At 41.9% G+C, this 14766-nt stretch overlaps 1 protein-coding gene across 2 annotated transcripts in view; it reads right to left on the bottom strand.

Moving 5' to 3' along the window:
• htr2cl1 (5-hydroxytryptamine (serotonin) receptor 2C, G protein-coupled-like 1) overlaps window positions 1-14766 on the bottom strand; it is a 110459-nt gene that overhangs the window by 7135 nt on the left and 88558 nt on the right. For both annotated transcript variants that reach the window (XM_018674078.2, XM_018674079.2), the window contains 3 exons: window positions 7952-8152; window positions 333-496; window positions 91-244 (listed from right to left, as the gene is read on the bottom strand). In XM_018674078.2, coding sequence (XP_018529594.1) covers window positions 91-244; window positions 333-496; window positions 7952-8152 — 519 coding nt within the window. The remainder of the gene's footprint in view (window positions 1-90; window positions 245-332; window positions 497-7951; window positions 8153-14766) is intronic.

The raw sequence follows: 14766 nt of genomic DNA on the forward strand, positions 1-14766 counted from the left end.
ATAAATATTTGTTTTTCACTCTTCATTTAACAAGAACAACCTGTTAACAAGAGCCAGATTTCAGCTGCTGAAAGCCTCATCAGTGTTTACCTTGTGAGTCTGGCGGTGCAAGTGTGTTGATCTGAGGAAGGTGGAAGGTGCTGGGTGGAGGCTGCAATGTGTTTGTCATTGCTGGTGTGTGCAAAGGCTGCTGGGAGGAAGTCTTTGCCTCGTATAGGAAGACAGTGGCCTGCCTCTGGAGCACCTGCAGAGGAGGGGGAGGGAGAGGAAGAGGATGTGAGGAGAACAGAACGTTTTTGGCAATAAAGCGTTTTGAGGGCAGACATGTCTACCTGTATGGTGAGGCAGTACGTCACCACCATTATGACCAGTGGGATGAAGAAGGCCACGAAGGAGCCGATCAGCATGAAGCGCTCCTCGTTGAGGACGCAGCTGCCGTTGACGAAGACCTTGTCCTCGTTGTGGAGGCCGATGACTGGGATAGGCATCGACACGCCTGGAGAGAAAGAGAAGAATCAGCGCCTCGCTCTCTTTTTTTTATTATTTCTGTTGAGAACTTCTTCCTTTGTTGTCTTTAATCAGCTTTCTGCCTCCGTAGGCGGCGAGCCTCGCTCTGAATGCAGAGCTTCTTCTGTTTATTCCAAACAGATTGATGTTGATGCAAAACACAACACTTCCTCTGTGCCACGGGGCTTTCTGTGGGAGCACCTTACACAACAGGTTGGTAAGAAAACAAGATAATAACCAGGTCGTATCTCACAAACAATGAAAACACACAGGGACATAACGGAGCGTAACCATGAGGGAAATACAGGGAAAATATTTAAATGTAAATAGCGAGCTTGACATCTTATAACATAAAAACAATGTAATGGTGACACTGTTTCTAAATTACCTCAAAACTACTTTGAAATGTCTGTGCAGCAATTTCATGTTACTTGATTATTTCCACAGTGCTGTGTCAGCGCTGGATAATGGTCTGGCTGCACCCATTATTTTTCTGCTATACAGGGAGGAAAAAAATGCTCTGACTTGTTTGCACGTTTTTAAACGCAGTGTCATTAAAATAGCAAACTCCAAACTGCAAAAGAAAACACTGCACACCATGGTCTGTTCTTACTGGGTAATCTGTTAAAAATGCCAAAGTAATATCAGTGTAAAGTCTTTGAAACTGGGACATCCTGGTGGCCCAGGGGTCTGAGATGCTGACCATGTAATCGCAGTGTCCTCGTTTTGGATCTGACTGGGGACCTGTGATGCTCGCCACTTATTTCCTGTTTGAATCTCTGCTGTTAAAATGCCCCTAAACACCTAAAAAGTCCCAAAGATTAATGAGCAAGAAAGAGTCTTCAGGTGCTGGGATGCTGAATGAAATGTAAAAAGGGAAAGAGGAGGTTAATGACATGGGGTAATATCAGTGTGATACATCCACTATCACAAGAAAACTAAAGGTGAAATACTATTCACAAATAAATCACCACGTTTAATGTCACTATCGTTAAAATAAAAACCTACTTCAAATATCTAATGTCCTGTCTCAGAACAAGGTAAGAACCATCAGCTGGACTGAAAAACCTTCTTAATTTTATGGTTAATTTGCTTTATATTAAACACTGAGGACCAGAGTCATTACTCTGAAACACAGGGTCATTTTAAAACCATCTAATTATGAGCAAACTGAGATACATAGTATGAATTTTAAACATGACAGAGCGTCAGTTTTGGGGAGAAAAATGAAATGACCCCGTTGGAAAAGACTGTTTTTATCATAATGAGAGCAAGGTATCAGAATAACAGCTGTTATGAATAAATATGCCACTAGAGTTCTTACATCTATCAGTGTATAATGGATGTTCATAGCAATATAATAGCTCCTGATAAAAGACTGAGGTGAGAACAAGGCTTTTGAGGCAGAGCTGATGTTTTGACCCATGATAATAACAGTCACTAATGTGTGCTTTTCTGTTGAAAGCGTTCGCTGACCTGGGCTCTGTTTCCGAGCAGCAGGAGAAAAGCGACTCCAGGGTTTGTCTGTTTTTTTAAGCTCCTGGCAACAGGAGCCTTTCATATACAAGTCAGGACATCTCAGTCCTCTCTGAGCTGTGTCACGCCCACACTGTGGGTCGGCCTAATTCATTTAAGCGTGAGCTACATCATTTTCTCCTGCACAGCTGGTGATCGGGGCCAACATCAAAACACAATTTGGAAAAAGTGGCAGCTCCTCTAATGCAATGGTCGCAATCGACTGCACACACGCTGCCCAAGAGGATGAATCTGTTGCATTAGTTGTAAAGCTTTTATGTCTGTGAATGTCCAAATAAAGTCCTGACTGATGAGACTGTCCGGCAGTCTGGGTCCAGCCATGATTTACTCCCAGTGTCTCAAACAGTGCGTGGAGGAGACTTTAAAGGAGCTCAGTGGTCTCCACTTTGACCCTAGCTGCTGTGGACCATGTTCTGACTTTAATTCAATTACCTGAAACAGAAATGCCACAAAAGTTAAACGTATAACTCTTGGTTTAATCACTCACAGAGTTAAACTGCATGTGCATGTAACCAGAGCTGTTTAACTCTTCTTTTCCTGCCTTACATCATGAATTTATCTGTCTCTGAGATTTCCTTCCTCTGCCCAAACACAATTCAGTCCTGACAAACGTCTCTGTTAGAGCTGAATCCAACATGTAAGTCAAAAGAACACACTCACACAAACACACACATCTGATAATCCACTATTCATCTGTTCCTTTGATTGTCAGATGACCCGATCCGACCCCTTCCTTCTGTCTTTCGAGCTCCTGGTGTGTATGTGTGCGACCTCTATTACGGCGACTACATCTTACATTTTGTTTTTTCAGAGGGGGTCATGTCCCATGTAATCGTCCTCGGCAGGACTCTCTTCATGTTTTCTCGCAGTGAGCCGTCTTGGTGGCTAATCCACGACCCCGTGATAATCCTGCTGTCACAGAGCCTTCGTGTGAAATTGACAAGGAAGGAGTCTATTCTGAAGATTATATAATCTGTTTAATGACTCGTGAAGAGCTTCACAGTATCTGACCTTAAAGGACAACTCCAAGATTTCTGAACCTGGGCCTTATTTTCCCATGTTTTTGCGTAAATGATCGATAGGAAAAAATCTTTGATGTCACTGTGTGGTATTCTCATGTAAGTAAAGGATCTTAATTCTTCTTCCACAGATCCATATTAAGGTCTGTTTCTGATTAAACTAAAAAGGTCTGTCTCAGTAGGGATCCTCTCCTATGACTTTGCCATTTGTTGTCAACAATCTGAGTCTGTCAGTGGCACAAACAAGCACTTTAGCGGATGTTGACTTGAATGCATTGACCAGGTACACCGTTCTTACTCAATACAGCACCGACTGGAAAGATTTTTCTTTTCAAGATAAAAAAAGGGAAAGTAAGTTAATAAATGATCCTTTCATGTCTCTTATTCATGCTGTAAGTTTTCTCTTTGTTTTGCTGTTATATAATAAATGAGAATGTTTACTGTCAAACAAGAAACTAATGCAAATACTGTGCCTAAAACTAAAGTTTTAAAAAACCAGCATAAAGATTTAAAGGAACAAGTGGAGACGATATTGTTACAGAAAGTTATATAATGTCCTGTTCTGTAAGCAGCAGTTGTACTGGACCTACAAGTCCGGATGGATTGAAACAACCTTTAAGTCAGACAGTGTGTGCTATTACACCAGAGAGAATGGCTGCACAGATCTTCTGCTGGATGTTTCGTTGCTAATCCTACAGCATTGATCGCAGTAAGCTCTCTCAGACCTCAATCATGGCGGCATGTAGCGGCGCAGAACCTTTAGAGGGGTCAAGGAAACGCTGACAGGAAAACAGAGGATTTCTTATGATTCAAAAGCAGCCGGTTGTGAAGGACTGCTGAGGAAGAGGGAAGGAAGTAAAGCTCTACCTGGTATCTGGAGGCGTCGGTCAATCTTTCACAGTAAAACAACTTTAGAGAAATGTACTTTACTTTGTTGTTTCTGCACTGATAACTCCGGGATGTGTTCCTGTACATTTATTACACATGGTCACCACAGTTAATTTGATTTTGAGGAGAGATAAACGCTGGTTTAAAGCTGCAGTGAAATGTTATCACCTCAAACTCATATTTCCAAGTGAGGCTACATCAGCAAACCACCCAGTATTCTGAACTGAAGAAGAGTGTGTGTTATTTATTATGAATCAACTGTTTATTCTTAAGAGAGAGTTTGTGTGTTTCTGTTCCATAATTTCACTTTGAGGCAGTTTTTCATGTTTTCTGACAGATGTTCTCCAGCTGATAAAGACGTCCACCAGGCCGGATGATATACTTCAGATTGTAACTGCACATTTTAAAATGCATCAACACAAAGAAAAAAAAAAGCATTAACATCCATCAACTGTCTTTCTAATTTAGATCAGTCAGGTGATCACATCACCTCACTGAAAACCATATGAGTCATGAAGGGGAGGTGTGAAGAAAAGTAGAAGAGTTAACTGACTTGACCTATGACTCCATAAAGTCTCAACTTAAAAGCAAAAACACTGACATCTTGAGTTTTAGCCTGATGAAATCTGGACTCTGATGAAGAAAACTTGGCAGTCTAACAGGCTGCAAAGCAATCAGCGCGCTCCAGTGTTTTCGGTCCTTTATCTGAGAAACACCTGATTCAGCTGTGCATTTTTAAAATGTGCACAAACACCCTGTTTCAATCTGACTTCAAACCCTGCCTTGGACTTGCCCCAAAAGATTTTGAAACAGCTCCTCTGACAAGTACAAAATATGCCTGTAAATGTGCGAGAGCTGTCAACTGCAGCCAAATCAGACTGAGGTAATTTGTGCATGGTCACTACTCTACATTTCAGATTTGCCACAAAAGAGGAAACTGTTGTATCTCAATTGGTACTTCAGTTTTTTGAGAGCAGACGCATCTGTTGGAAGTGGTCTGGGGACGTGACACACGACTAGACTCTAATCATCTTCATGCCGTACTGATGCTTCTCCTGTTGGTTGTTTCATCGCTAATCCTTCAGCATTGATCACTGAAAGCCCTTTCAGACCTCAATCAAAGCTGAATGTTGCGGCACAGAACCACTCGAGGGGTGTCAAGGAAATGCTGACAGGAAAACAGGGATTTGTTATGATTTAAAAGCAGCCGGTTGTGAATGAGCACAGAGCAAGAGCAGGAAAGTAAAAGTTAAACTCTCCTCGGTATCTGGAGGTGTCAATCATCTCAGCTTTAAAAACAGTTGGAGGAAATGTCCTTCAGAGGAAAATATCTCAGTGCTGGTGGTTCATAACCAGTTAATGCTGCAACACACATGTTGTGTTGTTTAAACCGTAATCGTGAACGTCCGAGTGGGAGAGACACTTTCTTGTCGACGTCTGATTTGTAGTTCCAAGTTGCAGAGGAGGAAAAAGTCTAAAGGTGGATGACAAAACGTGTTAACTGTAAATACTACAAGAGTTTTCACCTCTACGGACGATTTCTCACCTGCAAACACACCACACCTGTCAGTTACATCAACATAAAACCAGCTATTAACTGACTATCAACGCCAATACACTCGATCCAGCTGATTTTACAGGAGCTATACACCTACACACCTCTGCAATGAACCACAGCCACTGTGTTTTTACCATAAAGGCTGTCCAATCTGTCAAAGCAATGTGATAAAGGGTCACCTGAACCCGTCTGATATGAGCTCTGGGATTTCAGATGGAAAAATCTGGGATCCGACTGGCACAGATGATCGGATTAAGGAACCGTAATTTTTGATAAATGCTGAGTCCTGGTTCAAAACGACAGCATGTATCACCAGTTATCATTCTGCACTGAGGGATCATTGAGCTTCATCATGTTATACTAACAGGACATCGCTCAGTGTGTCTGAGATCTTTCTGTTTGTTTTGCAGCTGGGAGTAGCTCCTCTGTTTCCTTTGCTCACTGCGTTGTTAGGCAGCAGCTCATCGACAGTCCACTCAAAAATCAAGTGTTTGATTAGCATGCAATGTGGTGTTTTGTGAATATACTCACTATACTTTTAAAGCTGGAATATGCTAAATACCCAGGCTGCTACATCACCCTATCCCCCTGACTAGTTACTCCAATAATGACACCATCATGTCAAATCCCTCGGTCAACATAAGGTACAGTTTCAGTGAGTTCACAATCAGATTAACTAGATACATTTTCTTCTTTAGAACATTTGGATTCACTTCACATGCAGAAAAAATCTGTCCCGAGGGGGTTTCTGCACCATGACTCTGCACAGAGCTGCATCTACTGTAGGGTCAGAGGACATTAGGCTAATGATACATTCAAGATCATCTGTATGTGTGTTAACGTGTGCGTGTGGTTGTGCGTGTTTAAGACGTGGAAACCCTCCTGGGTCTTAAAGGGCACGAAACAACATCGACAACAAGCCGGAGGTCAGACAGACAGGAGGAGGGCTGGGAGAAAAGTTTTAAAAGTCATCCAATCCCTCAGCACTTTCCTCAGAGGGAGGCACTACTTCCTCCCCAGAAAACACACACACACACACACACACACGACAAACTCATTACTTCAGGCTATTATACAGCTGAATAGATTGCTCTAACGAGGGAAAATGGGGAAAGGAGCCCAAGTGATCAGGGAGCTCTGAAACAGGGCAAAAAGAAAATTATAGTGAGGTGACTTTTTTTTTTTCCTCCATCCACTATAAACAGTGGAAATTTGAGCATCTGCATTTCTACAGGATGAAGATCATGTGACACGACCAACAGCTCCAGAACAGCTACTAAATGAACCTTGTGGTGAGACTGTTTTTTTTCAAGATTTCTGATGTTGAGAATGAATCTGATTCGTGGTGTATTTCTGTAATAACTTATTATATCAGTCTGTTGTTGCATCTTAAAACTAGTTTAGTATTTTGGTTTTTCAGTATAAAACCACATTAACACTGCACATACAGTCACCAGCCTCTACAGACTCTTTTCCACACATAACATCTTCTGGCTACTGCTAATAGTTGCCATGAGTTTTCAGATAACATAATTCATTAATTTGCATATAATTGTCTTTGCCACTCATAAAGATGAATATAAAAAGTGCTGCATTCACCTCTGGGGATTAGAAAAGTATGTGATGCAAATCAGTTCCAACTGTAACAATGAGCTGCCAGACGCTTTGAGCGTCAACAAACTGTCAGTGTTTCCAGTGTCTCGCACAGTCAGTAGGTGTGCTGGCAGGACCTTTGCACAAACTGCCAGGGGATCCTTAAAAGTCATTAAATCTAATAACGGCCATCAATCTGGCAACTCTGTGCGGGCCTATAGGGGGTGGACAAATTAACAAGAACACTGTATAATAAAATGAAATCCAGCACAACAACTCCACAAATCCAGCCTCAGAAATGACCATGAAAGCGACTTGGCACCTGTCTGACAGCAGACTCACCTGTTGTATGTGTGAATGGATCACAAATTTACAAATATAAAGGGTCAGGGCACCCAAATTATGGAAGTGATGGAACTATGTGGTGCTAAAAACACAGGAAAATGCATTAGCAGCGTCCATGTTACTGTGTGTAATCCACACACCTCACTGTGAAGTTTAAAGTGTGTGTGAAAGCATCATGTGGCAGAAAATAAGGTCAGTGGCTCCATCTGAAGGGTTTACGGATGACAAAATAAAAAGTTTCAGGTCAACAAGATGTCAGATAAGTTGCTGTGAGCACCACAAACAAAATGTCATCTACCATCACTGTAATAGCAGTGGACATTTTAAAACATGGACAAGTAAAATCCCACACAGTTTCCATGGCTAGATACCAAAATATGTCTTTTTCGATTCAGGTGAACTGCCCCTTTAAGACTAATAGGCTTCTTCCTGGGTATTAACTCTACAACAGTTTCTAAAACCGCACTCTATCAACAATGAGACTTCATGTGTGGTGCATTCTGACCTATAGATATGGTCCAGACGGCGGCGATCTTCATCATGGCTTTGGTTCTGGAGTTGAAGCGGCTGTGCTCGATGGGGTTGCGGATGGCGACGTATCGATCCAGGGAGATGGCGCACAGGTGCATGATGGAGGCGGTGGAGAACAGCACGTCCAGGTAGATCCAGATTGGACACAGAGCGCTGGGCAGAGGCCAGGCGTAGTCTGCAGGAACGGAGAGAAAAACAACGTGATGATCACGCACTGTCAGCAGTTCACTCAGCTTTTTAAATACCACTGCTGTTGACACTGTTGACTTTGAAAGCAGGGAATATGTTCGGTCTGTTCTGAGGGCCTGGGTGAGTGAATGTCATCAGGGTCAGCAGACTGTAAAGGCTTAAGACGCAGCACACAGAGGTTGACTAAACTTTAATTAATTAGAGCACATCAAAGCACCAGTTCCCAGGAGGAATCAGGTCGAGACCAGAGTCTGATCACAGTCATTTCCACAGTACATAAAGCTGTTTATGTGGTCAGTTCTGGAGAGTAAAGGTTAAGATCAGATGATTAGTTTGCAGACAGATGTTACCAGGAGGAGAGTAAAGATGTTGTTTCCATGCAGCGCTACAGTGCATGTGAATGTGTGAAAAATAAGAAAAGAAAGCCTCCTTTGTCTCTTTTTTTTTTTGTGAAACTTCAGGTTTGATGCATCCCGCTGATTCTTCAAACCAAAAAAAAAAAAAAGCTGACAAGATTATGAAAAGGATATGACAAGAGAAAAATGAACAACAATGTTCATTGTACTAAACCCACACTTGGAAAATGAGGTCATTAAATGAGGTTCTTCATTTTACATCTGTAATATTCTGAATAAAGGAGTTAATTAATATATTTAAAAGTAGAAAATGTGTTTTTCTGCATTCTTGTGGAATTCTTTGGGATCCAATTTGTCCAAAAACATAAAAAATACTGCACAAATAATGATCACATATGCTGTCCAAAGCTCTCTCACAACTTTATTTATCAGACATTTTGATGCAGCACAAATCGATAGATGAGGAGGAGTTAAAGTGCTGGCTCCTGGAGATCCTTTCTGTACTGAAACACTGTCTATGTAAAGATTTTATTTTTAGAGTCTTCACTTTCCAGACTGGACAGGATCCACTAGTGAGAAAGCAAAGTTAAAAGACCTGATCATTTTTCAACTTTGAACCAAACTTTAAAAGAAGCAGGCTGTGACGCGGGAGGTTGCCGGTTCGATGCCTGGGCAGAGAGAAAGAATCAGGGTGGAGCAACAGATCAGACTGTGGTTTAACTGGGCAGCTTTAAGGTGCAAAATAAAGGTTAGAATATAATATAATATAATCAGCAATATAATATAGTATAATCACCATCTTTAGCGTGTTAGCATGCTAACAATTGCTAATTAGCACTCAACACAAAGTACAGCTGAGTGTCTTTACTCTGCAGGTATTTGCTCATAAACCAGAGTCCTGGACAGACTGAAATTTTGACCTGAAGATGGCGCTAGAGGGAAAGTCAGTGGATTACCAAATTCATCCTCTGGGGACCATGATTATCTGTACATACTTCATGACAATCAAAATACTTGTTGAGATATGTCAGTCTTGACCGACCAACAGAAAGACAAATGATGCCTGGAGCCAGACCAATAGTGTGAGTAAAAACCTCTCCTGACCTGATGAATCCTCGGTTTAAATTCAGTGTGTTAGCTCCGGCAGTGAAGGCATCACAGCGAGTGCTACACTTGAGACCAACATCTGAGATACTCTACAATTTCTGAGGCTAAATTTTTTTTTTTCTGGTGATGCTGTGTTGATTCCCGAGGGTGAGATCCTTCTTTTTTTCTCCCCCCTCAGCAGAGAGGTTAAAGGTCGTGGCTAGTGACAGCGTTATACCCTGTAGTGCTGGTAGCGAGTCATTGTCTTGCTTCGCTGCTCTGCAGGGTGAACAGTTTGGGTCATGGGGTATGAAATCAGTCTTTACTATCTCAGCACTGGGCCAGTGTGCCGCCGAGCAGACAGAAACACAACTGGGAACATTCTGGCAGAGTCCAGCTGAGAGAGAATTAAATCAGAGAGAGCCTTTGCTAAACTGGGCTAAATTACTTAGCTTGATTAGCGTGCTGGCTACTTAGGAGGCTAAAATGATATCTTGGGACTATTTTACATCCCAGCAGCAGAGGTACACTGGAGAGAAGAACATTTTTAATCACCTGGCTGTTACAGAAATTCAAAAAGTGAAGCCAGAAGTCAAGCACAGCTACACAACATCTGAATCAACAGCTCCAAACATGCGTGACATTAACGCACTCTTACATACGCCACAGCAGGAATCAAGCTCATTAACTTTGCCTTTTTATCAGTCTCATCTCACGATCTGAAATTCATGTCCATGTTTCCAAATTGCAGGAGACTGAAAAAACAAAGAGTGAAAAGGATTAAAATAAAATGACTCAAAGCATTCAATCATTTTGTAAAGGAGAAACTTCTGCTGCTTCCCTCAAAGGTTTTCTTTTCCAGAGTAACAAAAGAATTAAGAGGAATATGCAACTGAAGAACATCAGGGGAAACTGATCGTGCTCCTGAGCACCTCAGCTCTGTTTTATTTCCAGCTGCGTCAGCTGTCTAAAGGAGACATATACTGCAAAGTCCGTCTCTGTGTGTCTTCCTACGCCTGCGGCTATTTATGTGAGCAGTCCTTTTCTTCGCAGAGGACAAGACCTGCGGGCCAGAGACGCACACACATAAACACACACGCACACAATCGCTCCTTAATTTCATCCCTGATTGGAAGGACGAGCAGCACGTATGTGATGCATGCGGAGTGAATCATGTGCCTGTTTGTGTGTGTGTGCTGAGTGGGAGGCAGCTTGCATAACTTTTCAGAGGTCAAACACTTATTGGGGGCACTGCATGACACACACACACACACACACACACACATATACAAGGTGTTACTCAGCTGGCTGGCGGGTGCGCTGGATTTTCTGGTAAATACACTGAGAGACACAAATCTACTGTGAGTGCTGCAGAAAATACTTTACTCATAACAAAACAGCATTTTGGAGTCATTCTGTTTCTGTAATTAGATGAGATGTATATTCAGTTGATTTATCACAGGGAGGTTATTATTTAAAGATATTAACTGGTCAAAGGGAGACAGTGGCGGGCAATGTGGCAGCAAGCAATCCACCCCAAACTCCTCAGCAATGTTCATTTTCCTGCACTACTTCTTTCTCCCTCTCTGTATTTTATATTAGTCTCCTCATTTTTTTATGACCAGCTGGTGTTCGTCTTCCCAATTCATTAAAGCAGAGATGACACGTCTCGTTTTAGTCCACCGTCAGGGAGGAAGTCCGATATATACGTGTGTGTGTGTTTTGCCAGGAAGTGCTCCACGCAGCGATAGCCGTCAGCGATAACTGTGATTGAATTGGCCTTGAAGGTCATATACTTTTAGGCTGTGTGTTCCTGTGTGTGTGTGTGGGGGTGTGTGTGTGTGATCTTCTCCTCCTCTAATTGAGTCTATAAGATCCTCTGCTCCTTTTGTTTCCTCTCATTTTCCTCATCACATATCCATCCTGCCCTCTGCCGTCTGCTGCGCTCTTATTTTGAAACATCTCATCTAAAACTCATATTCAGAACATGTATTTGTTTATGTGTTTACTTTATGTTTGAGGGCGAGATATATTCTGTTGTTCACACTTACAAATATGAGCAAATTCCTCACTTCATATATTATCAGTGTTTTATTATCACTTGTATCAGCATGCAAACAAAGAGCCAGGTGAGGAAACAAGCCAGATGAATCTAAATTACACTAATATTCCTCTCCCTTTATGGTCAAGATCACATTTAGAGTAATTGGACGATGTCAGATCAGCGCTGAACAGTGGAAAGTAGAGATATTATCTGCGTACAGCAAATTTTCCAGACACTTTGTTATTACTGGAGATCACACTGCAATTGCTCATGTTCCTTCTACTGTCAGAGAGCAGCCGCACAGCGAAAGAAAACACCACTCTGCTCTTTGTGCAGGACTCAAGATGAGTCGGGTCTTATGAGCAGAAATCCACCATTTAATGAGCAGATTATATTAGAATCTAACAGCCTGTCCTGATGTTTCTTATGATACAGTTTGCATTAAACTAAGCTACATATGAAGTGTGAATATGTCCAACATCAGACTTTCTTGCTGCATCTAGTTTAAATAGACATAAGTCTGTTGAAGTGGCAGAGCGTCTTCTGGAAGGCGATGGATTGCTCAACAAAATGTTGCTCAAGACATTCCTGAATCTCAACCAAGTGTTTATTATCGTAACCATGACGACAGAGATCCACAAACCTTGACAAAGTACTTATCTTCATCTTTTCCTAAACCAATCCCGGAAGGATTTTAAAAAAAGTCAACATGTGTGTCTTTGTGTGTCTTCTGCAGGGCTGTTACCCATTTACCCGACATCTAGATCCAACAAGACACAACGGTGTTATGTTAGTGACGTCGTGTGTGTGTGTCCGACAGCGGAGAACACGTGGGTTGTGTGTGAACGCGGCTGAGGTCGCCTGACGTCGTGACATTTGCTGGAAGTTATTGGAGGAGATGATTTGATGAAGATGATGAGAATCATTATTCCTGTCCAGAGAGCAGTCACCTCATTCTGATGTTTTTACTGGACCATTAGAAAAAGACAACCTGTGTGTGTGTGTGTGTGAGAGAGAGAGAGAGAGAGAGTGTGTGTGTGTGTGTGTGTGTGTGTGTGAGAGAGAGAGAGAGAGTGTGTGTGTGTGTGTGATTATTTCAGAGGCTTAGGCTCCACCAATTACATTTAATCATCATTGCGTTTATTCCAATTAAAGAAGTTCAAACATATTTGCCAAAAGCAGAGTGTGTGACAGCAGATAGCAAACTGTGTGTGCACACATGCATGCATGTGTGTCTGTGTGCGCATGGCTGGAGATAAAAAGTTGCTAAATTACCATCCACATCATCTGTTACCATGACTGTGATCATCATCATCATCATCATCATCATCATCATCATAATCACTGTTACTGTAATCTGAATGATTCACTGTAGATTTAATTTGTGTGAGAACATTCTGTACTGTGTGTGTGTGTGTGTGTGTGTGTGTGTATGTGTGTGTGTGTGTGTCTGGACAGCCAGCCGTGGGGATCAATGCAGTCAAGTACCAGTCTGATGGATAACACTGCAAGTATGGATCCAGGCTGCATTCAAGTGTGCGCGAGCATCTGTATGTGTGTGTGTGTGTGTGTGTGTGTGTTTGCAGTGTTCTTTTTCAGGTGTGTATATGAATAACACACAGACACACTGCCTATCCATCTCAATGTGCATCTGTTTGTGAAACAAAGAGAGAAAAAGACGAGCATTTTTTTTTCTCTCTGTGTTTGTGTGAAACATTGATTACCACAGTGAGCAATCAGCAGCAGCTCCAACTAACAGACAGACACAGAGTGAGCGAGCAAGTGTGTCCATTGACCATACACGCCCCATTAAGCAGCAATCAACCTTCCCTGTCCTGTTTAGTATTCCTGAAGGATGCCTGACAGCGACAAAGCAGAGACATGAATACAGCAAGTTTGGCCAAGTTGTGCTGGGGATACAAAAGAGCTTCAGGATGAAATGACTGCACACAGAGGAGGGAATAAAGATGTCATCTGAGTGCTACTGCTACACAGCTACACTTTTCTATAAGCTCTAGGTCACATTAGACACTGGACAGTGGATTTAATGAGACATACATGAGACAGAAGTGCTGATAAACAGTGTTGTACCACAGCTCTCACTTCTGTCAGAGCGCTGAGCAGACATCTTGGATTTCGAGGTCGGGGTCGGTGAAGTTCTTCTGACTTTTTGAGTCAGAAGTCCGACTGCAGGAGGGTGGTCCAGTTGAAGTTTCCAACTGGGAACTGTTGGTGGTCGAGTTGTGGGTAAAGTACGTGGCAGGTTTTGACAGGGAAGAAAATGGAAAATAAAGGAAAATGGGGAATAAACAAAGGCAGCATCTCTGATTCTGCTGCTTCGATTTTGATCCTTTTTTGTTTTAAACTGTCCACCATGAGCGTGATGGTGTCACTGGGCGGGGGCAAAGCTAAATCAACAGCAGTTCTTTAAAGTCTCAAGCCCAAGATAAGATCTATGTTGACTTTTCTGAATCTGCCTCTCTCTTCTGTCACTCTGGTAAAATGGAGAATACTCTTCTCTCGCTGAAATGCTGACTCCTCACATCAACGTCACTGTCAAGATGCACAAAACTCTAAACTGAATCACAAATCATTTAACACCAACTGAGCCTAATTATCTATTTTCTGAATTTTCTGGCCTGTCATTATGATAGCCACGTCACTGTATTCATATTTAGCTGTCTCTGCTGACAGCAGATTAGAACGACATGTACTCTGTGACCATGATGTTGACACATGTCCAACCTGCACAGTCCCACAGAATTTAGACAAATAATGGGGTAAAATATGCCTGAAAACAAACCATATTATTTATGTCTTTAAATCAAACATTTGGCTATAACTCAATCCCATAGAGAATTATTATCTTTATTAGCTCTCTTGAGTTTTGTTTTTTTAGATCCACAACTTAACTCAGTTAGCATCATTTTTGACCGCAGCAGGCTGTTGTTTTCAGCAAAACAAACTCTTGTTAACGACTTTATGCTCGCTACGACGCACCAAACAATGGACAGGTAAGATTAGTGACTAGTTGGCCAACATTAAAACGAACAATAAATGCAGCTTTAATTAACAAAAATAAGCTTGGGACTTGACATGAATTCAACTTCTGTG

Source organism: Lates calcarifer, linkage group LG14 (assembly GCF_001640805.2).
Source record: "Lates calcarifer isolate ASB-BC8 linkage group LG14, TLL_Latcal_v3, whole genome shotgun sequence".
NCBI classification, from domain to species: domain Eukaryota; kingdom Metazoa; phylum Chordata; class Actinopteri; family Centropomidae; genus Lates; species Lates calcarifer.